At 38.0% G+C, this 25,380-nt stretch overlaps 1 protein-coding gene across 7 annotated transcripts in view; it reads right to left on the bottom strand.

The window, feature by feature from the left end:
- The window catches only part of LOC129767624 (atypical protein kinase C), a 440,627-nt gene that overhangs the window by 193,354 nt on the left and 221,893 nt on the right, over positions 1-25,380 (bottom strand). For all 7 annotated transcript variants that reach the window (XR_008741549.1, XR_008741547.1, XR_008741548.1 and 4 more), the window contains exon 4: positions 19,304-19,354. Coding sequence is in view for 4 of the 7 variants with exons in the window: in XM_055768696.1 (XP_055624671.1) it covers positions 19,304-19,354 (51 nt within the window). In the remaining 3 variants the exon portion in view is untranslated. The remainder of the gene's footprint in view (positions 1-19,303; positions 19,355-25,380) is intronic.

Raw genomic sequence — 25,380 nt, 5'->3', positions numbered from 1 at the left:
ACTTAAAATTTTTTAGTGTTTGATTTTCTGATGAAAAAATTGTTTGAAAGTATTGAGCGATACGATGTACTTCCAGTATTTTTTTTATATTTTTGTCTCAAAGCTATTGGAGAATAGTGTGAAAAGCTGCATTTTTCACTATAGATTCTATGGTGTACCATATAAGGACTTAAATATTGGGTTGGGGAAAAAGAAATGTCGTATTCCTGATCGAAATTTGACGCTTTATTTAACATACTTAAAATTATCCAATTTAAGTCAAATATGCGCCGTTTTGTTCGCAAACTTGTTGCCATTTAGAAGGCAACTTCATTTTCCCCAAGCCCCCTTCCCCTTGATAATCACTTGGAGCCAGGTCCGGACTATACGGTGGGTGCAATAGGACATCCCATCCGAGCTCCCGTAGCTTCTGGCGGGCCATCAAAGATGTGTGAGGCCGAGCGTTGGCCTGGTGGAAAACAACACCATTCCTATTGATCATTTCTGGCCGCTTCTGGTCAATCACCTGCTTCAAACGGTCAAGCTGCTCACAGTAGAGAACCGAGTTGAGGGTCTGGTCATAGTTGAGCAGCTCATAGTGGATGATTCCCTTCCAACCCCACCAAACACACAGCAAAACCTTCCTGGCCGTCAATCCGGGCCTGGCGATGGTTTGGGCCGGCTCACCGTGCTTCGACCACGATTTTTTTCGCTTTAGGTTGTCGTACGTGATCCACTTTTCATCACCAGTCACCATCTTCTTCAAAAATGGGTCGAGTTCGTTCCGTTTCAGCAGTACATCGCAGGCGTTGATTCGGTCTAAAAGATTTTTTTGCGTCAACTCGTGTGGCACCCATACATCTAGCTTTTTTTGGAATCCAATCTTCTGCAAATGGTTCCAAACGGTTTCATGGTCTATACCCAGTTCCTGGCCAATCGAGCGAGTGCTCACATGCCGGTCTACCGGAATGATTTCAACGATTTTATCGGTTTGGCCTACCGGAATGATTTCAACGATTTTATCGGATTGGCCTACCAGTACAGGGTGTATCTTCGACAGCCACTACACCAGGACGAAATCGATCAAACCAACGCTGTGCTTCGCGAATCGTTACCATAAACTACACGAATTTTTTCGGCCACCTTCGTTGCAGTTTTACCTCGCAGGTAGTAAAAACGTAAAATATGGCGAATTTCTTGCTTGGTGTACTCCATCTTTGACGCGCTGTAACTTGAGACTGAAAAGGACATTCACAACACTGTCAAAACGACACTTGTAGCACAGATTGTCATCTTTAAATAGCCGTATAGTATGACCCGATGCGATAAGTACAACACAAGATATGTTTAAGTGTTGCCATATATTGACAATATACGACATTTCTTTTTCCCCAACCTAATATATGGTACTACTGCCAAAATGTTTTATTTGATACCCTATACAATATTTCCCATACTGCTGATGATTTGATTTGGGGGACTTTTCACTCCCAGTACCCAGCCAGACTCTTTAGAAAATAAAAAAATTAAAAATTTGTACTGCGCAAGACTGAAACAAATGTGAAAAAATCACACATATCAAGAAAAGCCGTAGAAATGCATTTAAATATGAATGAGAGTAGTACTGAATCTCTAAATCCCAAAAATTTTTTTTTTCAAAATTTCAATATTTTTTTAGTACTAAAATTTTTGATGAAATTTTTTTTTGATGATTTTTCTTGATACACCGTAGTAAGATGTACATTCAGTATTTTTTTCAAATTTTTATCTCGAAGCTTTTGAGGATGGCGTGAAATAAACGAAAAAGTACTTTTTTCACTATAGATCCTATGTTAAACCACATAGGGGTTCAAATAAACCGCCAAAATTTCTTGTTTAATATCATATACAATATTTGCCATACAGCTAATGATTTGGTTTGGGGGCACTTTTTACTCCCTTTCCCGGCCAGGCCCTTTGTGTTTCATTTCCCCCCCTTAGATAAGGGGGAGGAGTGTCTAACCACCATAAAAACGTTTATTGCACCCCAAAAACTCCACATGCCAAACTTGGTTTCGTTTGTTTGATTAATTCTCGAGTTAGGCAAAAATGTGTGTTTCATTTAGAGAAGGGAGGGGTCTCGAGCTAACATAAGAAACTTCCCTGGCCTTTAAAACCCCTACATACCAATTTTCGCGCCGATCGGTTTAGTAGTTTACAAGTCCCTAAGAATCAGAAAGACATAAAGACAGACAGACATCACTCCATTTTTATAAATATAGATTTACCTTCTATATATGAACACACGAAAAAACACGACAAATGAGATAAAAAATCTAACAAAAAACATACGGACATACTACACAAACAAATGAACATAGTCACCAACCGAACTTAATGACATGCAAGCGACACTCCGTCACGTGGAGCATTTGGTTTTTGCATTATTCCCCACACTCATTCGTTTCACTGTCTCACTGACAATGAACACCCGAAATATTCATACGCATCTTCGATCAGCTGACAGTAGAAGGGAACAAAATTCCATTCAGAGAAATATCATCTCACTGACACCGCGTCAGACGCTTAAACGCGCGTTCGTGTGTATGTTTTCGTGGTATGTTTCTAGCCCCGGTCCCATTTTTGTGCCGCTCATTGCACACACATCGATGGGCAACGGCACATTCGAGTGCTGAGTTCATGGGTGTATGACCAACGAAAATTTCATCAGGACGCAATGAAAGGGATATTTTAGACTTGGGCATTCACTGACATCGAGAATGGACTGATATTTCTGTCGATGGAACGAAAACTATATCAAAACAAACGTGACGGTGAGTCAGCAGTCATAGGCACCGCGGCACCGCGATAGAAAGAAAAGAAAAGTGTCGGTGGAGATATTTCTCACTGATAAAAACTGCTTTTCGATTTCAACATGTTCTTTCGAAATTTTGCATCCTTGATTCTGACACGCAAAAACAATCCTGATAAACGGAGGCGATCTGGCGTAGTGGTAACATCCATGCCTCTCACGCTAAAGGTCACGAGTTCAATTCTCACTCCCGACATTCTTCCAAAAAATGGAAGTAAAAAGTGATGAACCAGCCAAATGAGTTGAAAATCACTATAATACAGATAAAAAAAAAAATCCTGATAAACGAAAAAAACTATTCAAACAAAAAAGAACACACGTGAATTTTGGACAAACTTAAAAAAAACAACAAACAAAAATGCACGCACACAAATATTCTGGCACAGGGAAATAATCCGGATAAACAAAAAAAAAATTGACGCGTACAAAAAACAAGACAAATTACAACAACTCGGAAAACTAACTTCCAAAAAATATACATAAAAAAGTGAAAAAAATAGTCACGCGAAAACAGAACTCAAGAAAAAATCCGATCGAACGTAAAAAAAAGGGACAAACCAAACAAAAACTCTGTCACACGAATAAACAAACCGGATAGGGCACACGGAATAAAATCAGACAGCCAAAAAAAATCGGATAAACGAACAAACTGTTTATACTAGAAAAAAAAACAGACACATGAAAAAAATAGGTCAAACAAAACAAATCGAACAAACGACGACAAAAAAACGACACATGAAAGAATCCAAACACAAGAAAAAATCTAAATAAACGAAAAAACTGCCCAGACGAAAAAGAACCGCCCGTTAAAAAACAAATCGGTCAAACGCAAAAAAAAATCGAACAAACGGAAACAAGAAAGGCAAACACATAAATAACTCGAACGAATTAAAAAAAAATTTCCGGATGAACAAAATTGAATCCGGACACGCGAAAAAAAAACCAGATAAGCGAGAAAACTGATCAAACAAAAAAAAACTAACAAATAAAAAAAAAAGTCGGGCACAGCAGAAAACAATCAGCAAACAAAAAAAAAATAGATGCTTAAAAAATTCGAACACACGTGATTCGGACAAGCGAATGAATCTGGATGAACAAAAAAAAACGAACCAATGACAAAGTTGGGGCACACGAAAAAATCGGACGAATGAAAAAAAAATCAGATAAACGAAGAAAAAGCGGGCAAACGAAAAAAAATCGGACAAACAATCAACACACATATAAAACGTAAACACACAAAAATATAAATTGGACAAACAAAAAAAGTCTTATATACAAAAACTCTTGGGATCATCTCGATTATTGGCGCTAAAGTAACACCAATGTCCAAGAATTATTTTTTTCAAATCTTCCATTTCCCGGGATATGACTGATCGAACATTGGCCGAAACCCACACTTTTTTTTTCGCAAGTACAAACATACTGCGAACTAGAAGTCACTTCAATTAGCAAATACAGGTCGGACTCGATTATCCGGGATTCGATTATCCGGAATTTTAGACTCGATTATCCGGAGTATTTTATTTTTGATTTTCGGAAATTTTGAATATGTAATTTGTATAATAACACCATATTGAATAGCTAATACCGAATGAGAGGGCTTGACTAGTAGAATGCAGTTATTTATGAAAAATGCAAATCCACGATGGCGGCCACTACAAAGTGGCGGTATACATATTTTCTCAGAAGTGACGAACCAGCAGAAAAGTGTTGAAAGTCACTATAATAAAGAAAAAAAAAATATTTTCTCAGAACTTCATCAATATCAAATCAAAGGGTTTAACCAGTAGAATACAGTTATTTAGGAAAATGTAAATCTAATATGGCAGTCACTACAAAATGGCGGATTACATATTTTTTCAGAACCCCATCAATATGGATATCAAATGAAAGGGCTTGACTAGTAGACCATAGATATTTATGAAAAATGTAAACCCAAATGGGCCGCCACCTCAAGATGGCGTCATATTTTTTTTTCATAACCCCATCAATATGGGTATTAAATGAAGGGCTTGACTGGTAGAACACAGTAGATCATGAAAAATCCAAATCCTAGATGATCGCTGTTCTCAAATAAACAATTTCTTTTTAATGGTGCCATTCAGCTTGCCCTGTTTGAATGTAAGTTTGAGTGTTTTGTAGGGTGTTTTTTTTATTATTAAATCGTTTATTTTTACAGGCTCAGTTACATAAGTTTAAAGGAGCCAAACTTCTGTCTGTATTGTAACAAGTATATATAAACATTTTTCATTAATTCTAATGTTAATGAAGTAGAGAACCGATTACTCGCGGTTTGCTCGAGTTTAGAAGGGTATTTTTGTAGGGTTGTCCCACATTAATAGAAATTTGACCCCGTTCCTGTTGACTGATTGATCTGATCTTGAAAAATTCAATTTGGCCGCATTAGCATTAGCATTAGCATTGAGCAAGTTGCACAATATCCTAGGTGGTACGAATTCAGAACTGTTATGTTAAAAACTAGCCTCCATCCGTTGCTGATGATTAGTAATATCTCTTAGATGAAGACATGTTTTCTCCAACAGTTAAGAATTGTCCTGGCCACGTCCTTGCAACTGCTAAGGAAAAGGGAAGGAATGTTAGTTCAACATTTACTTAAGAGAGATGCAGAGAACTCTACGACCTCTCATAAATGTCACGGGAATTCAGGGATGTGTTAGTAGGGAAGGTAAGCCATAGGATACACTCAGCCGGTGTTACTGGCAAAGCTTGTTATTACTGATAATCTAGCGGTATTTAATAATTATTTTACTTTAATATTACTATTACTATTACTATTACTATTACTATTACTATTACTATTACTATTACTATTACTATTACTATTACTATTACTATTACTATTACTATTACTATTACTATTACTATTACTATTACTATTACTATTACTATTACTATTACTATTACTATTACTATTACTATTACTATTACTATTACTATTACTATTACTATTACTATTACTATTACTATTACTATTACTATTACTATTACTATTACTATTACTATTACTATTACTATTACTATTACTATTACTATTACTATTACTATTACTATTACTATTACTATTACTATTACTATTACTATTACTTGATGCAAGTGGTATCTGTTGGAAGAATTGGTTAATAAAATTATATAAAACTAAATTGTAGAATGATATAAATGGATTCCGGCCTTCCAATCGTCATTTGTAGCTGTATGGAAAGAATTATTTTGAGAGATTGTGATTGATGTGAATTATTGATTAAGGAGAGCATCAGTTTCAACTTCAACTATTAGTTTCCTCTACAACTCTTCGCCATAACAACTATATGTTCGGTCTGATGTGCTAGAGACAGGTTCACAAAATGTACATAAATTGTATTTGAGCCCTACTGACAGTTCATATGTTGACACTATCGCACCTCAACCAGTATGATGGCATGAACGACGACGACGACAAGACATGATATAAATGAAGCAAGCCAATCGTTGTCACATTAGTAGCTGAAAAAGAATTTGTCTGTCATATTTTTATTAAATCTCTATCGTTAAAGAAAATATAAAATATAAAATTACTGCAGGGTTTAACAAAATTACTAATATATAAGAGATGTAAGAGGATTAATAAACATATTTGATTGAAAATAAAATTAAATTAATAGGTTTATAAAACAATGCGACACTAAATAGTAAAATGACACAAATTCACTACGAACTTCTGATGAATGTCACGGGCTGTGTGAAAAGAAGTGTTTAGTTAAATATTCATATTTAGGTTTTTTCGATAGATGATACCGTTTTGTCTCACACTCCGAACATCCAAGCCCTGATAGTCACCAAACAGTGTCCCATTACTCAAAATGGCACTAGTTCGCGAAATTAACCTGGTTTTTTGATACAACAGAGCCTTCTCCTTCATTTGACCACAATAGAACTGATTCACAAATGCATATTCATGGAGACAAACCCAAAAACATGTTTAATCACTTTTGTCTCAAATTCCGAACATCATTTTGTCACTGACTCATATTCCGAGAAGTTTTGTCTCAAATTCCGAACAGCAAAAATGGGATACTTGAAAAACTCACAACCTTTAAACTGCCGGACCGATACATATGATCGATATATTAAATTAAAGTCAATCACCCAGTCTTTTAGGAAAAATGTCATGCACGCAAAAAAAATGGATTTTGCTTTTGTAATTATTGATTGTATTTGTTTCTTATAGTTTACATAGTTTCGGGACCAAGGGCGCTATATCGATATCGAAACCTGTAAATGATGTCAAAAAGAAGTCTATAACCCAAAGAATGTCAGGATCTTGAATATTAAACCATTTATAACACTAAATTTCAGCAAATTCACATCCAAAAATGAAGTGTTCGCAGTTTGAATCATGCGTAGAACCTTGATTAAATTCCGAAACTAATTATCCTTTATTCTTTATCCTAAATATCCTTTTATTTGACCCGTTTATTGTAGTTTCTTACAATTTCCAGCATCTGACTTGTAAATAACACACAAAATAGTTGAAAAAACTACAAAAACTGGTAAATAACTATGCTTGTTTTTTTTAAAAAAAATAATTTGCTAACGCAAACGTTACATCACTGGTCCTGACTGTCACCCTCTGCAAATGCTTAAAGTTACAAATTATAGGATGTATCGATGTAAATGATATTAAAATGAAGGCCATAACCCAAAGAATTTTAGGGTTTTGATTATTCAATTATTTATAACATTGAAGTTAGGTAAATTTACATTTGAAAATGAAGTGTTCGGAATTTGAATCATGCGTAGAAACTTGATTCAGATTCCGAACGCTACTTCAATATTAAATTTAATGATGAATTCTGCATGAATTTTTTTTCACTCATTTATTGTAGGTTCATACATTATCTAGCACTTAACATAAAAACAACAAACAAAATAGTTGAAACAGCTACAAAAACTGAAAAATGAGCGATGCTTGTTTTTTATTTCATCATTGGTTCCGATTGGTTCCAAATGTCTAACATTACAAATTATAGGCTGCATCGATACCTGCAAATGATGTCAAAATGAAGCCCATAGCCAATATACTGTGCTTTCATTATTCAACTATTCATAACACAAAAGTTCAGCAAATTTACATTTAAAAATGAAGTGTTCGGAATTTGACTTTGACTGTTCGGAATATGAGACAAAACGGTAAACCCGCGAGAGTGAGGATGAATCAACTATATCATCTCCTGTAAGCACAAACATCAATACCATTACGAAGATATTATAAAATACAATAGACGTGGAAACTACTTCATAATAATTATTGCCAAGCGCATCATCTGTCCTGAAGCTTTGATTATTCTACTGACTCTGAAATATCAAAGCAAGCTTAGACCATCCGTTGTAGCGGAGAGAAGTATGAGAGAATACAATACAGCCAAATAAAAACAAAGGCGTTAAGGAGAGCGAATCGGGAATATCGAGAAATGATCCCTCGTTGATAGCGTTACGTCGTTACGTTGTAGAATAATGGTGGTTCGAAGCGGTGAGGAAAAAAAGTCACTTTCTCTCCCTCTCCCTCTCTACACCATTATGCTGTGGCACCGATGGCGGTGAAGAGAAGAGATGAAGAGAGCCTACACGCAACATATAGAATAGCCATTGGAATTATGAAATCCAAAATCACATCATGGAATAGTTAATATTAATTAAAAATTAAACTTAGCTTTGTTGTTCCACGATCCGAATCGTCGTTGGAATTATTGAAAGGTCCTCCCTGCTCGGCTCCTACATATTGGTGTGAATCATATGCATACAAAATTGCATTTTATTACAAACACGCGCACATCACGGAATACGAGATACTGATAAAAAAAAGGCAGTCACGAGTCTTCTCCACAAAAATACAAATATTTACACAACATTAAGCGTATGTCTTTCTGAGACGCTTGCACTTTTCTTTGCTATATTCACACGTCCTAAAACTAATGAAAATAGTTATAACAACATTCAGAAATTTCATCGAAGGAAATCGTTTCGGAATGTTCTGGAAACAGCGGTTTTTCTATCACTGCACAAGAGAGAACAAAAACACGTGTATACTCGACTACTGCTCCCGTATCCGTATCCGAAAAGGTCGCTGCCACAAAATGGTTGACTATGTATTTTTTGCAATCCCCTCAATATGTTTTATATGTTTTATAATCCGGGGGCTTCGATTATCAGGAGTGAAAAAAAAAAACAATACTCCGGATAATCGAGTCCGACCTGTGTATGGTATTTAAAAGTGCATCAATTTTACACTCCTGGACGAACAAGCACATGAGGATGAATGTCTCTTAGTATAAACCTAAATTAATCCAGCTGAGATGAGATGTAACTGTTCTTATTTCATGTAATTTTAACTTATTACCGGCAGGCTTTTTCTTTCAAGCGAAAACATATGTTGTTATTTTTATTGTTGGCCGTGGAGAAATGTCCAAGAATTATTTTTTCCCAATTATCAATTTCCCGAAGAATCAAACATTTCCCAAAACTTGCAAAGTACCAAAATGCTGCGAAAAAACAATGGCATAGAGGGTTGGAAGGTTATTATAAGGTCCGGCGGGAATATATATTCACATCAGCAATCTCATAAGGGGCTGTCCAAAAACACGTGGACAACTTTAGGGGGGTAGGGGGTATGAAAATGTCCACGCTTGTCCAGGGAGGGGGGGGGGGTTTGGAGGTGATATAGATTATGTTCACGTGGACACGAATAATATATATTTTTTTCAAATACAATCATCGATACATTCTAAATTAAATGAAAACTGTTCCGTATTCACCACTTTAAAATCATTCTGCCAAACCTGAGTATTCCATATTTATCAATAAACGGATTGAGCTGCCTGCTATTGATATTTTTACTAATATCATTCTACTTCATTGAAATGCATATTCCGAAAATAACTCACGTAAACTGTGAAGGACCGAGCTTTTTCCTATGATCCTATAACTTTTATAGATATGGGTTATGCTTAACGTTCATAGTCTAAAACTATGAAAATTAAACGATTCCATTATAGTTGAGTTTTCATGATCATCAAGTATAATTTTCTATAGATTTTTTTTTCTATCTCGATGGTCTTAGGATAATAATGCCTGTATAGTTTTTCATGCCGAGTTACGTATAAAATCAAGTTTTTGTATTTTTTTTTCCGAAAAGTTGCAATTTTTCAAAGCATTGGAATTTCGTTGATTTCTAGGAATTAATATTTACATTTTCGTAAAATGATCCATGCACCACTTTTTTTTATTGTTTATAAAAATTTAAAAAAAATAAAAAATTCCAGAAGAGTACTTATTCCATCTGGAAATCCATTAACATCTTCGCCAGTAATAATGCAAATAACCTGATTAATTTGATTCATATTTGATTCATATGAAAATTTCAGCAGAAACTTTTCACACCACTAGTCGTCATACTTTAATCAATTGACCTAGTATTCTAATATTTATTTTTCTGAAAATTTCGCAAAGAATGCATTTGTAAAGCATTTAATTTGATGGATTAATGTATAAAGTGAAAATAAACTTGAAAGTTTTTGTTTTTTAATGGTTTTTATTAATTTTCTGCCTACAATACATGATCAACTTGATTGTTTTTATCAACAAAATTGAAGCTTTTCCCCGCAAAAAAAAATTTCATCTATCGAATGAATGCAACTAAACCGTTCTAAATAGCATACTTTTTAATTTGGGTCATTTTTAGGCAAGAAAAAAGGTCTCAATAAATGTTCAATAATTCTTTCATAGTTCAGATTTGAGCTTGATTTCATAGTTGGGAATGCATGAATCGTGAGTTGTCTGATGTAATTTTTCGCCTGCTGCACTCAACAACAAAAAAAATAAAGGAGCGGGATGCGACATCGTAAATTTTGGGTGATTTTTGGAACGCTGTAACTCTGCCACGAAATAATGCATTTGTCAAAGCAATGACTGTATATTGTATAGAACATTTTCAAGCTTTCACAACTGCCCATTTTCATCTTTCACAACTATGCGATCGTTATATCATGAAACATTCATAATCCAAAGTGAAAGGATATTTTTTCATTCGATCAAGAATATATCTGTAGTGAAAAGTTCTGCTGAAATTTCACATGAATCAAATATGAATCGAATTAATCAGGTTATTTGCATCATTACTGTCGAAGATGTTAATGGATTTCCAGATGGAATAAGTACTCTTCTGGAATAAAGCCGTGAACGTAAATTGATTTCTTGTATCAAATATGTACAATACGAACGAAAGTCGCTTCACGGTGAAAACGAAATGAATTGTGTGCATTTCATGTCGTTTTCACCGTGAAGTGACGTTCGTGATCAGGCCCGTATACTATGCGATATCAACACATTTTTTGCTGTGTTTAAAAAACGGGTACTAAAATTGTATTTAACAATGATTTTAATAAATTTATTTATTTTTATTGGATTGGCGTTTGCAATCATAATTAGTAAACTCAAGATCAATCTTTGAAGTTGTGTAGTTTATATTTAGATGCGATTTGTTCTTCACCTGCACAACTGTACATTGCCTGTTTCTGTGTTGGCAAACCAGATAACCTTCATATATTCGCTGATGATGACAAAAACATATGGTATAAAGGGTGTGTCACATCAAATTGCATCACGGAAAAAACGCTGTAGAAATTCGCCCAGTAGACCGATCCTTTTGAAAATTTTAGACAGTAAAATAAAATCTATTAAACAACTTTTGGCATTTTCTTTTTATTCATACTTCGAGCCCAAGCCCGTATGCTCGCACCTTCCTCTTTACCCCGTCCATAAGGTTCTGTACAACGTCAGGTTGTAGTTTTTTTTTGAACAGAAATCCATTTTATCTTGAAGTCCGCCTCCGATTTGACAACTTTTGGGTTCTTCCGGAGGGCCTGCTTCATAATCGCCCAATATTTCTCTATTGGGCGAAGCTCCGGCGCGTTGGGCGGGTTCATTTCCTTTGGCACGAAGGTGACCCCGTTGGCTTCGTACCACTCCAACACGTCCTTTGAATAGTGGCACGAAGCGAGATCCGGCCAGAAGATGGTCGGGCCCTCGTGCTGCTTCAATAGTGGTAGTTAGCGCTTCTGTAGGCACTCCTTAAGGTAAACCTGCCCGTTTACCGTGCCGGTCATCACGAAGGGGGCGCTCCGCTTTCCGAAAGCCACACCATGTATTTTTTGGCAAACTTGGATAGTTCCTGCTTGCGAATCTCCTCCGGAACGCTGAATTTGTCCTCTGCGGAGAAGAACAACAGGCCCGGCAGCCGACGAAAGTCCGCTTTGACGTAGGTTTCGTCGTCCAATACCAGGCAATGCGGCTTCGTCAGCATTTCGGTGTACAGCTTCCGGGCTCGCGTCTTCCCCACCATGTTTTGCCTTTCGTCGCGGTTAGGAGCCTTCTGAACCTTGTATGTACGCAGGCCCTCCCGCTGCTTGGTCCGCTGGACGAATGAACTTGACAAATTCAGCTTATTGACGACATCCCGGACCGAACAACTCGGATCACGTCTACACTGCTTAACTACGCGCTTGTGATCTTTTTCACTGACGGAGCATCCATTTTTGCCGTTCTTCACCTTCCGGTCGATGGTTAGGTTCCCGAAGTATCGTTTTAGTACTCTGCTGACCGTGGATTGGACGATTCCCAGCATCTTACCGATGTCCCGATGTGACAACTCCGGATTCTCGAAATGAGTGTACAAGATTAGTTCACGACGCTCTTTTTCGTTCGACGACATTTTTCCAAATTTACGAAAAATTGACAGTGAAGCATGGCCAACGTGATCTATACACTCTTATCTGATTATAAAACCAAAGCTGAAGATATAATTCCTAAAAATTAAATTTCTACAGCGTTTTTTCCGTGATGCAATTTGATGTGACACACTCTTTACTCACAAGTATTTCAAAATTAAACTCATATGAAACATGTGCTCTGTACTTTGTACTTGCTAGTCATTTATCTACCAGACAAAAAGCAATGGGCCACAGCAAAGCAGGTACAGCAGAGTACAGCTAGAAAAATTTGATATCAATTGAAGTTAAATGGAATTAAAACGGAATTTAGGTGCAATTCAGTTATTTCCTTGTTTTTATTAAAAAAAAAGAAAAAATATCCACGTGGACAAAAAGGGGTATGAAAATGTCCACGCTTGTCCACGGAGGGGGAGGGGGAGTCTAAAATCATGCTTTTTCTGCCCACGTGGTATGTGGACAGCCCCTAAGAATCCTCGTTTCACGTACTGATCATTTCTTCCAGCACGAAATGGTACGGACCGCCATCACCTAAGGTTATTATGGACAAAAAATCATACAGATTTTCAATAATATTTGCTAATTAATCGATATTTGCAAACATCCACGATTGAAAAAGTAAAACGAAAAACCCTCCGTCTTCCAAATTAAAAAAAACCAAAATGCGCTGCAGAGGTTAGATGTGTTGGTATTGATTCAGCAGAAAAAAAAGTTCGTTATGGTCATCGTTCGATTTTTCGAACACTCAATTTCCTCGGCTGTTATTTTCCTCTAGGAGGCTCAATCGAATGATTTTTGCCCTATATCCTAATGTATGTTCTGTTATCAAAGTGATATTGTAATGATGAATGAATTAAGCTTTCTTTTGGTGCAAGAACATTACCATATGGTTGCTTTCCAAAGACATGAAAACTTATCAAAGTTGTTGTTCGATTTCTCGAACGCTTGGCCTAAAATAGGTTAAAAAACCTTTAGCAGCGACTCACAGAGTTACACCTACAGAGTCGCTACTAAACCGCGATTCAAGCTTGCGTCCACTCAAAAAGGACTAGACCCACCCACGGGGGAGAGAGGTTTACATTGATTGCCAATTACCGATCGCGCTCGAGCCAGCCTCATCTGCTCCCTATCTCCGACGCAACGATCAAGTTCGTAAGAAGATTATGCACACAGATTAGCGCTGATGTAACGTGACTCTGCTTAGTTTCGCTCGAAATTGAAAACCCGCGGCAAGCAAGCACGACAGGATTACGATACGCCTCGACAGATCAATTAGCTTGCCTCACGGGGACATGCTTTGCGTCACATTCCCGAAATCTGAACACCAGAAAGACACATCGTGTTCATTCGACGTTAGCGCTGCGTCAGATATTGCGAAAATACCGATGATGACCGAGGCGAACAAAAAAGGTCCACATTCAGGTTCGAGATGACGATGGTGAAAATTTACATCCACACATTTACACGCACGCGTCTTCCTTCTGCGATGGGGTGGGATGAGGGATGTGGGTGGTGGGTGCGTACGCGTCAATCCTTCCGATGCAGCAGCAGAGCTTTTGATTTGGAACCGATAGAAGTGTTCGTTTGTTTTCCCCACTTCTTCTGTGACTCCCGTCACAGCTGAGGGCTATCAAAAACCAATCTAACAGGCGATAAAACTTGTTCAGATATTCGGATTGTTCTTCTCCGCAGTTTTTTTTTCTCTTCCTTTCGAAGAGTCATCCGGAGGATACAATCGTTTCGAACTACGCCACGCCACGAAAAGTGAGTGTTTGAATTTCCGTGCGTGCGTGTGTGAGATTCACAAAACGAGTAATAACGAGACAGCAAAGTAGCAATAAAGGATGTCACAATTTACATAAAACAACGGTCGAAGATCGTTCCGTGATGTCTTCGTTATCCCGAAAACGGATCTCGTAAGATTGGGTTCTTGGAAGGCGTGAAAAACGTGAGCCAGGGGGAAGGGGGCCGGTGAAAAATGAGACATCAAGGGGTCGGATTCGCAAAAAGGGAAAGCTTGTGACTTCCTCTTCTCCGAATCATCAGAAGCTCTGTGTGCGCGTGGAAGCATACGAAACATCCATCCCTCGAGCATATATCAATAAGTTTCGGGACAGCGGCGGCGGCGGTTTTGCATAAGCAGATCAAAATGTAAAATGGCGCTCGGAAAATCTACCAAAAAGTGTCATGCGTTCCCGGGTCGCTGCGGGTAGGCCAAATTAAAACCATCAATCAAAAGTGCTAATTCCCGCAGACCACTCGTTCGGAAGTTTGCAAACAGCCATTAACCATGTTTCGGACTGCCAGAGACACCGGATAAATACTCATCCTTGGATACCCCTTGAATTTTCCGTGTGTGCGGGTGGGGATGGAGAACCAGGTCATCCGTGGCGATGGCGATGACGATGACCACACACACCGCTACACACTGCTTCACACACATCTTGATGGTGCGATTTGTGCTATTTTCGAGGACCAACCCGCAGAGGATTGCCCGCGCGAATCTGTTTACCCGGCCTCCAAAAACGGCTACGGCCAGTGCGGAACTAAAAGGGAACGCGATTCGCTGCAATGCCCGGACGATAAAACTAGGATATTTAATTTATAGAACCGTTTGGTTGCTCCTGGCAGCTTTCTCGAATGCGGAGGAGCAAATTTTAGGACACTACTCAGTGCAAAAGAGTGCGAAAAAACAAAAACAGAACACACACAAACCGGGCAAAGCTTTTAGTAAATGGATGATAAACAGATTTTGTTTTTATTGGAAAACATTTGCTTTTCCGCTGGAAGTTTCGCACAGTTTCAGGGAGAACGATTTATCACACGACGAAGGATAGGGAGGGGTTGGTTTGATGCGGGTGACAAACAGAAGCCGGCAAAATACAATTTCTTTATAAGACAAATTCGCACAGATGGTATGCTATCTGTAAACGTTGCTACTAGTCGTTTGATCAACTGATTCGCACTCCTTTAATAGCGTTAGGATTTTTTTTTCTCTAAAACGGTTTGTATATTTTTGAACGTGACTGGAATCCATCTTTGACTTGGGTCTATGCCCAAAAAATTCTCTGCAGATAGAATAGACATTTTCCCGAGATACGTGTCAGAAGAACTGGAGCTCATGAAAAAATATGAGTCGTACCGAAATGTTGACTTAGAAAGAGTTATAGAGTATTGATGTTAAAACGTGAAAAAAATATACACTGATACTTTTATCAGTGTATATTTTTTTCACGTACTCATTTTTTTATTTACAAAAATACTTTTATTTGCAATATCTAAAATATATATTCTTAATTTTTTTTTAATTTTCATGCAAAATAGAAGTCATCTAGAAAATATAAAAAATCAGTCCAAGATGGTGAAACTATTTTTGACGAACTTTTGAAACAATGAATTTTCTATGAATTTTCGAAACTTCGAATTTTTGTATATTAATAATTATTTCTAGCCACAAATTATGAATCCTGATGTGATCTGAAACAAAAAAGCTCCTTATCAATCTCCTTCCGAATGCAGCCATTCTTGAGATATTAAAAAAAAAATACTAATTTATTGTCTTTTTTATAGACAATAAATTAGAATTAGAACTAGCAGGCAAACTTCGTCCCGCCCAAAATTTGTTTTTTTGTTATCAAAACCTTCAAACATTCACGTTTTCTTACTAAGCGCAAGTTCATGAGTCCAATCGCAGAACTGTTCATTGATTGATTTTCTAATCGACCCCGTTGAATTTACCTTTTACTATAAAATTCCTAGTACTTCTACCAAAACTCATCATTATAATATCAGATTATTTTCAGACATAATTCTCGTTCAAGATTTTTCAACCACTTGCTGATAACATGTTTCTCCGTTACATGGAATAAATGTTTGATACAGAAAATATGATAGAATAAAGACAGCTCTAAATCGGACAATTCCTTCCTCGAGTTCTGCTCTTATCAACACATTAGGCGATCCCTTTTTTTTTGTATAGATAGAAGAAGATATAGGAGTGCGTTTCATCACATTAAAATCCATTTCCAGTTTCGAACAAAGATCAATTTCGCTAGCGCAAACATCAAATGGACTAACAGCACTTGTCCCTATGTAATTGTAGAACATATGTGAATTTAATTTTCCGAATCTTACCTTTTTCCTTCAGAGTTTTCCGAAAATTTTCAATTGTCATGTTTGGTTGGAATATTTTTGGTTGAAATATGTGTAATATTTTTATGGGACCCCTTCTCCATTCCAGAGGAGGGAGGGGTGTCATACCATTGCAGAAACATTTCTCATACCCAAAAACCTCGAGTTATGCAGAAGTTTGTATTTCGTTTGTCTGGCATCCCCCCTTAGAGAAGGGGGGAGGAGTGTGTTCATCATAGAATCGTCTCGTGCCCCGAAAAACCTTCACACGCCAAATTTGGCTCCATTTGCTTGATTAGTTTTCGAGTTATGCAAAAATTTGTGTTTCATTTGTATGACAGCCCGCCTTTAGAGTGCGGGAAGAGTGTCTAACCATCATAGAAATACTTATTACATCCTAAAACCTCCACATGCCAAATTTGGTTTCGTTTGCTTGATTAATTCTCGAGTAATTCAGAAATTTATATTTAATTTGTACAGCAGCCCCACCTGAGAGAGGGGAAGGAGTATCTAACCACCATAGAATCATTTATTGCACCCTAAAACCCCCACATGCAAAATTTGGTTCCATTTGCTTGTTTAATTCTCGAGTAATGCAGAAATTTGAGTTTCATTTGTATGGCAGCCCCCCTTAGAGAGGGGGGTGAAGTGTCTAACCACCATAGAATTAATTGATGCGCCTTAAAACCTCCATATACTTAATTTGGTTTCGTTTGTTTGATAAATTCTCGAGTAATGCAGAAATTTGTGTTTCATTTGTATGGCAGCCCCCAGTCTTACCACCATAGAAACATTTATTGCACCCTAAAACCTTCACATGCCAAATTTGGTTTCGTTTGCTTGATTAATTCTCGAGCAATGCAGAATATTGTGTTTCGTTTGTATGGCAGCCCCCCTTAGAGAGGGGGGTGGAGTGTCTAACCACCATAGAATTAATTATTGCGCCCTAAAATCTTCATATACCTAATTTGGTTTCGTTTACTTGATTAATTCTCTAGTAATGCAGAAATTTGTGTTTCATTTGTACGGCAGACCCTCCTTAGAAAGGGGGGTGGAGTGTCTAACCACCATAGAAACATTTATTGCACCTTAAAACCTCCACATGTCAAATTTCGTTTCATTCGCTTGATTAATTCTCGAGTAATGTAGAAATTTGTGTTTCATTTGTGCTGCAGGCCCTCCTTAGAGAGGGGGTGGAGTGTCTAACCACAGTGAAAACATTTTTTGCGCCCTAAAACCTCCCTATACCTAATTTGGTTTCATTTACTTGATTAGTGCTCGATTAATACAAAAATTTGTGTTCCATTAGTATGGCAACCCCCCCTAAGAGAGGATGTAGGAGTATCTAACCACACACACACACACACACACACACATATATATATATATATATATATATATATATATATATATATATATATATATATACATATATATACAGATGAAAGACTATGTAGGAGTGTGTTTTATCACATTAAAATCAATTTCCACTTTCGAACGAAGATCAATTTCGTAAGCGCAAACATCAAAGGGACTAATAACGCTTATCAATATGTAATTGTTGAACATATGCGAATTGAATTTTTCGAACTTTTCCATTTTTTTTCAGAGTTCTCCGAAAATTTTCAATTGTCATGTTTGGTTAAAATTTGTGTATTATTTTCATGGGACTCCCTCTCCATCCCAGAGGAAGGAGGGGTGTTATACCATCATAAAAACATTTCTCGTACCCAAAATCCCTCACACCCCAAATTTGGCTCAATTTGCTTGATTATTTCTCGAGTTATGCAGAAGTTGGTGTTTTTTTTGTATGGCTGCTACCCCTTAGCGAGAGGAGAGGAGTGTCTATTCACCATAGAAACATTTCGTACCCCCTAAAACCTTCACATGCCAAATTTGGCTTCATTTACATAATTAGTTTTCGAGTTATACAGAAATTTGGGTTTCATTTTTATGGCAACCCTCTCTTAGAGAGGGGGGAGGAGTGTCTATCCACCATAGACACATTTATTGCACCCTAAAACCTTCACATGCTAACTTTGGTTCTGTTTGCTTGATTAGTTCTTGAGCTATGCAGATATTTATGCTTCATTGGTTTGAAAGCCCCCCCCCCCCACCTTGGTGGTTTATATTTTTAATTTTTAATTTTTTATTTTATATTCCATATTTTATATTTTATTTTTTATATTTACACGCGGTGAGAGAGAACATTTCAATTAAATTCGGAAAACAAGAAACGATAAGCCGATTTAATCCATCTGAGTCGTTTAGAGCATATTTCATTTCGAAAATTATGGATGCATCCATTCACGTGGATCCGAGATGTAAGTACACTCGTGTACTTATTCTAATTATTAGATCTAAATATGAGTTGGTAATCCCCCCTGCAAAAACATCCTTTCATCTAAAAGGATTCCGTTCATCCCATCCCCAAATGCGGATGAATCCTGTAAGTTGCGACCGGAGCAACGGTAAAACGGTAATCCCTATATCAATTTTTCACAGCACGCGCAAATCTCTTCCAAGAATCTAAACGATATCACACACAACTCGATGTACTTACGGTCTTCTCCGATGCAGGACATTCCCGGAGCCGACGGGACATTTGGGAAAACTGAAATAGAGAAAAAGAAGAAGCAAAGAAAAATGAGTATGTTGACGTTGAATAAGCGTTGAATAAGAGTTCGAACCGAGAGACCACAGCACACTCTGCCTCTCAAATATTGCCTCAATTCGGCGCGAGTTGACATCGAAGGGTATTAATACTTTAATCTGTTTAACCTTCCTTCTTTTTGCATCTGGGACCGCTCCCCGAACTCCGAGAGAGACAGAGTCAAAGAAGGGGATGTCGTCAGTCGGAAAGTTTTGCTCCGAGCTTCCCGGGCAAATTTAAAATTTGTCGTGTTGTCTTTCGCCTTGGGCACCTCCCCCTTCTGGGTGAAAGCGCAGCACATCCAGTGAACAAAATGATCTTCGAAAATTCATACGAAGACAGGCAGCAGCACACCACTTGAGCATAATAAATTTCTTTCAATTTGTAACCGAGGTGGGTGTGTCTCCTGCTGAAATATTGCTGCCGCTTCTGCTGTCGGTAGCCTTTAAGGCCTTAATTTATACGTCTTCTGGCGTCACAGGAATAGCGGAGTGGAGTCGAGTGGAGCGGAGATCGATGCGACAGAAAAGATTCATCTGTGCGCTCTTTCTCTTCATGGGTTTGTCACCAAAGGATTTTGGGTCCAACTTTTTCGCATCCCGCCGACACAACCGGCTAAAGAAGCTGCAGCAATTCTTCATCATTCAGGCAGGAAATATAAACCGGTAGACGAGCAATTTTTCTTTCAGGAGATTCCAACCGGATAGCGCTGGAAGATGGACCGGGAAATCCCACCCGCAAGGCAGGCACATATCTCGTCCTCAATTGTTCGGCAATTCCAGGATTCTCGACTGACTGCGAGGGGATCCAAAAATAAAGCAAAACGGCAATTCATTTCTCATTCGTATCATTCCACTTGAGACAATTTTATCGCTATCGCACAGCCATTCATCGCGTGTATGTCTGTTTGCGCTGTTTTCGTCTTCTCGCACAGTCCAATTATTTTGGGGGGCAAAATTGCTTTGTGAGATGGCGATTAAAGATGAAAGGAGATAACAATCAGGACAATCGGATGAAAGGACACACTGACCACCCCCCCCCCCCCCACTCACTCTCTGCTGAATCAGTCAACCAACAAAAAAAGGAATTCATTATCGCATCTCAATCGTCTTACTGTCGTTTTGATTTATTAGGCGCGCAATGCCGTCAAAGGAAATGTGCCAAGTGGACATAAATCGGAATCGGACGGTACGATGGAGATAGAGGAACTGAGTGGGCGGCGAAACGAGGACTTCATTGATGCCCAAATGGGATAATTAAATTTGCGGTGTCTGTCCGGTATATTTCTTTCCTAGCCTCCTCCAGCAAACGCTGCGATGAGAAACTGCTGGATAATTAAAACTAACGAGCGACAGAGATTCTCGTTTCGATCGGTACTTACTCGTGTGCAATAAGTGCCACATAGTCTACCACTTTACTCTCGGCTCAACGTCTTCCTCCCACACCCAGAAAAACACATTTCCGGTCAGCAGCAATAGCTGTCGCCATCGATACTCTTCCAATTAGATGCTTGGGATGCCCTTCCTTGCTTGCCACACAACAAACAGAGATTGGCACAAATAGACACACTCTCGTGGGGCCAACCGAAATCGAACTGAAAACATTATTACGCCCAGTGCCAATCTCCCTACGAGAGAAACGACTCGAAATGATTCGAACAATAAGGTCATCCTGAGGCGCCACCACCGGTGGCGAAGCATTTCCTCCTAGGTTCACATTTGGCTACCAAAATCGACACCAGACAGACAGAACGCTGTGTCTGAAGGATATTGGAGCTCTCTGGGGATGCGATGCAATGGAGTCCGGCACCGGTGTTTATCATCCTTTCTCTGGAGACTGGAAAGTTTTTATGCTGTTCGTAGGACCAAATCGGTGGCCCTTTTGGGAAGGGGAGTATTTCGATCGATCGGTATCGATTGGGCAATTAAAAATGAGTAATTTATTAATGCATGCTATGGAAATGTTTCCGAAACATCATTTGCTTCCCAATTACTCCACTCATTCCTTCGGTTTCGAATTCAGTACATTTCTGTCGGTTAATTTTAGCATTTCCTTGATTAATTTTAGCAGACGAACAAGACATCTCTCATTCTCATTCTCTCATTCTCTCATTCTCTCATTCTCTCATTCTCTCATTCTCTCATTCTCTCATTCTCTCATTCTCTCATTCTCTCATTCTCTCATTCTCTCATTCTCTCATTCTCTCATTCTCTCATTCTCTCATTCTCTCATTCTCTCATTCTCCCATTCTCTCATTCTCTCATTCTCCCATTCTCTCATTCTCTCATTCTCTCATTTTCCCATTCTCTCATACTCTCTTTCTCTCATTCATTCATTCTCCCATTATCCCATTCTCTCATTCTCTCATTCTCCCATTCTCTCATACTCTCTTTCTCTCATTCTCTCATTCTCCCATTCTCTCATTCTCCCATTCTCTCATTTTCCCATTCTCTCATACTCTCTTTCTCTCATTCTCTCATTCTCTCATTCTCTCATTCTCTCATTCTCTCATTCTCTCATTCTCTCATTCGCTCATTCTCTCATTCTCTCATTTTCCCATTCTCTCATACTCTCTTTCTCTCATTCTCTCATTCTCTCATTCTCTCATTCTCTCATTCTCTCATTCTCTCATTCTATCATTCTCTCATTCTCTCATTCTCTCATTCTCTCATTCTCTCATTCTCTCATTCTCTCATTCTCTCGTTCTCTCATTCTCTCATTCTCCCATTCACTCATTCTCTCATTCTCCCATTCTCTCATTCTCTCATTCTCTCATTTTCCCATTCTCTCATACTCTCTTTCTCTCATTCTCTCATTCTCCCATTATCCCATTCTCCCATTCTCCCATTCTCCCATTCTCCCACTCTCTCATTCTCTCATTCTCTCATTCTCTCATTCTCTCATTCTCTCATTCTCTCATTCTCTCATTCTCTAATTCTCTCATTATCTCATTCTCTCATTCTCTCATTCTCTCATTCTCTCATTCTCTCATTCTCTCATTCTCTCATTCTCTCATTCTCTCATTCTCTCATTCTCTCATTCTCTCATTCTCTCATTCTCTCATTCTCTCATTCTCTCATTCTCTCATTCTCTCATTCTCTCATTCTCTCATTCTCTCATTCTCTCATTCTCTCATTCTCTCATTCTCTCATTCTCTCATTCTCTCATTCTCTCATTCTCTCATTCTCTCATTCTCTCATTCTCTCATTCTCTCATTCTCTCATTCTCTCATTCTCTCATTCTATCATTCTCTCATTCTCTCATTCTCTCATTCTCTCATTCTCTCATTCTCTCATTCTCTCATTCTCTCATTCTCTCATTCTCTCATTCTCTCATACTCTCATTCTCTCATTCTCTCATTCTCTCATTCTCTCATTCTCTCATTCTCTCATTCTCTCATTCTCTCATTCTCTCATTCTCTCATTCTCCCATTCTCTCATTCTCTCATTCTCCCATTCTCTCATTCTCTCATTCTCTCATTCTCTCATTCTCTCATTCTCTCATACTCTCTTTCTCTCATTCTCTCATTCTCCCATTATCCCATTCTCCCATTCTCTCATTCTCTCATTCTCCCATTCTCTCATACTCTCTTTCTCTCATTCTCTCATTCTCCCATTATCCCATTCTCCCACTCTCTCATTGTCTCATTCTCTCATTCTCTCATTTTCCCATTCTCTCATACTCTCTTTCTCTCATTCTCTCATTCTCCCATTATCCCATTATCCCATTCTCCCATTCTCTCATTCTCTCATTCTCCCATTCTCCCATTCTCTCATACTCTCTTTCTCTCATTCTCTCATTCTCCCATTATCCCATTCTCCCACTCTCTCATTCTCTCATTCTCTCATTCTCTCATTCTCTCATTCTCTCATTCTCTCATTCTCTCATTCTCTCATTCTCTCATTCTCTCATTCTCTCATTCTCTCATTCTCTCATTCTCTCATTCTCTCATTCTCTCATTCTCTCATTCTCTCATTCTCTCATTCTCTCATTCTCTCATTCTCTCATTCTCTCATTCTCTCATTCTCTCATTCTCTCATTCTCTCATTCTCTCATTCTCTCATTCTCTCATTCTCTCATTCTCTCATTCTCTCATTCTCCCATTCTCTCATTCTCTCATTCTCTCATTCTCTCATTCTCTCATTCTCTCATTTTCCCATTCTCTCATACTCTCTTTCTCTCATTCTCTCATTCTCCCATTATCCCATTATCCCATTCTCCCATTCTCTCATTCTCTCATTCTCCCATTCTCTCATACTCTCTTTCTCTCATTCTCTCATTCTCCCATTATCCCATTCTCCCACTCTCTCATTCTCTCATTCTCTCATTCTCTCATTTTCCCATTCTCTCATACTCTCTTTCTCTCATTCTCTCATTCTCCCATTATCCCATTATCCCATTCTCTCATTCTCTCATTCTCCCATTCTCTCATACTCTCTTTCTCTCATTCTCTCATTCTCCCATTATCCCATTCTCCCACTCTCTCATTCTCTCATTCTCTCATTCTCTCATTCTCTCATTCTCTCATTCTCTCATTCTCTCATTCTCTCATTCTCTCATTCTCTCATTCTCTCATTCTCTCATTCTCTAATTCTCTAATTCTCTCATTCTCTCATTCTCTCATTCTCTCATTCTCTCATTCTCTCATTCTCTCATTCTCTCATTCTCTCATTCTCTCATTCTCTCATTCTCTCATTCTCTCATTCTCTCATTCTCTCATTCTCTCATTCTCTCATTCTCTCATTCTCTCATTCTCTCATTCTCTCATTCTCTCATTCTCTCATTCTCTCATTCTCTCATTCTCTCATTCTCTCATTCTCTCATTCTCTCATTCTCTCATTCTCTCATTCTCTCATTCTCTCATTCTCTCATTCTCTCATTCTCTCATTCTCTCATTCTCTCATTCTCTCATTCTCTCATTCTCTCATTCTCTCACAGGTCACAAAATGATATGCTTCGAAATAAACTATTGAATAATTGGAAAATATCATGTCTTCGCAAACGAAAATCCCACTTCTAATTGGCCCAATCTGTGCTCCTCAAACTGTGCGACTAACGTAGCAGCTAGACACAATTTGAATAGATCCATACCATTGCGAAAAACAAATCATAGCTAACCATTTGGCATAATCATATCCGAGGGAGCAGCACAATAAATATTGCGTTCGCTGCATCCAACCGTCAGTTTCTGTTTTGATATCATGTTAAACGAACTTGTGAAATTGTTTGCCTTATAATGCATTCTCAGAATATGCACAAAGCCAGCTCAGTCCCAAGCATGTACTGACGCGTCGGTAATGCGTTGTGATTGAAAGACGTCACCGCAGTGCAATTTTAACCTGTTTTTATTTTGATTGAAATTTTTGTTCACTAATCCGCGAAGGACGCTGGATGGAAACATGCACTTCATTCCGTTTCAATACCTATTTAATTCAGCCACCTCATTGATTCTCGGTCTGTCAGGCCGTATGCGCGAGGTTAAGCTCATTTAATGTTATAAATCCGGATGCCAATATAAAATTTATTTTGGATGTAGTAGAGATAAATTTCGCGCCAACTCTCATCGGCAACACTTTTTCAGAATTCATATTTTTGTTTATCAGTATTTTAGTGACTTTCAACCTTTTTGGCTGATTCGTCACTCGGACCACGGCTTTACTTCCATTCCGAATGAAGAATCTTGTGTCTATACCGTGGTTCACTAGACATTAAGATTCGTTTAGTTTCTCTTTCTTTTACCTCTTCTCTTTCTCTTTCTCTTTCTTTTATTTATTTATTTAAATTAGAAGAAAACTTTTATTTTATTTATAGTTTCTAGTCAGTCCATATAATCCTATTTATAAAATGTATTTGAACTACTGGCTAGAATGACATGGTCGGTTCTTTAAATGCGATAATTTTTTTTTCTCATACCTTCATTGCCACCCAGGCTAAGTCTCAGAAGATCGATTTTCGTCCAAAATTTTTGTTTCGAGATGACACCAGAT

Source organism: Toxorhynchites rutilus, chromosome 2 (assembly GCF_029784135.1).
Source record: "Toxorhynchites rutilus septentrionalis strain SRP chromosome 2, ASM2978413v1, whole genome shotgun sequence".
Classification (NCBI taxonomy): domain Eukaryota; kingdom Metazoa; phylum Arthropoda; class Insecta; order Diptera; family Culicidae; genus Toxorhynchites; species Toxorhynchites rutilus.
The sequence above is the reverse complement of the archived record's forward strand: the minus strand, read 5'-3'. Positions and strand labels throughout refer to the sequence as shown.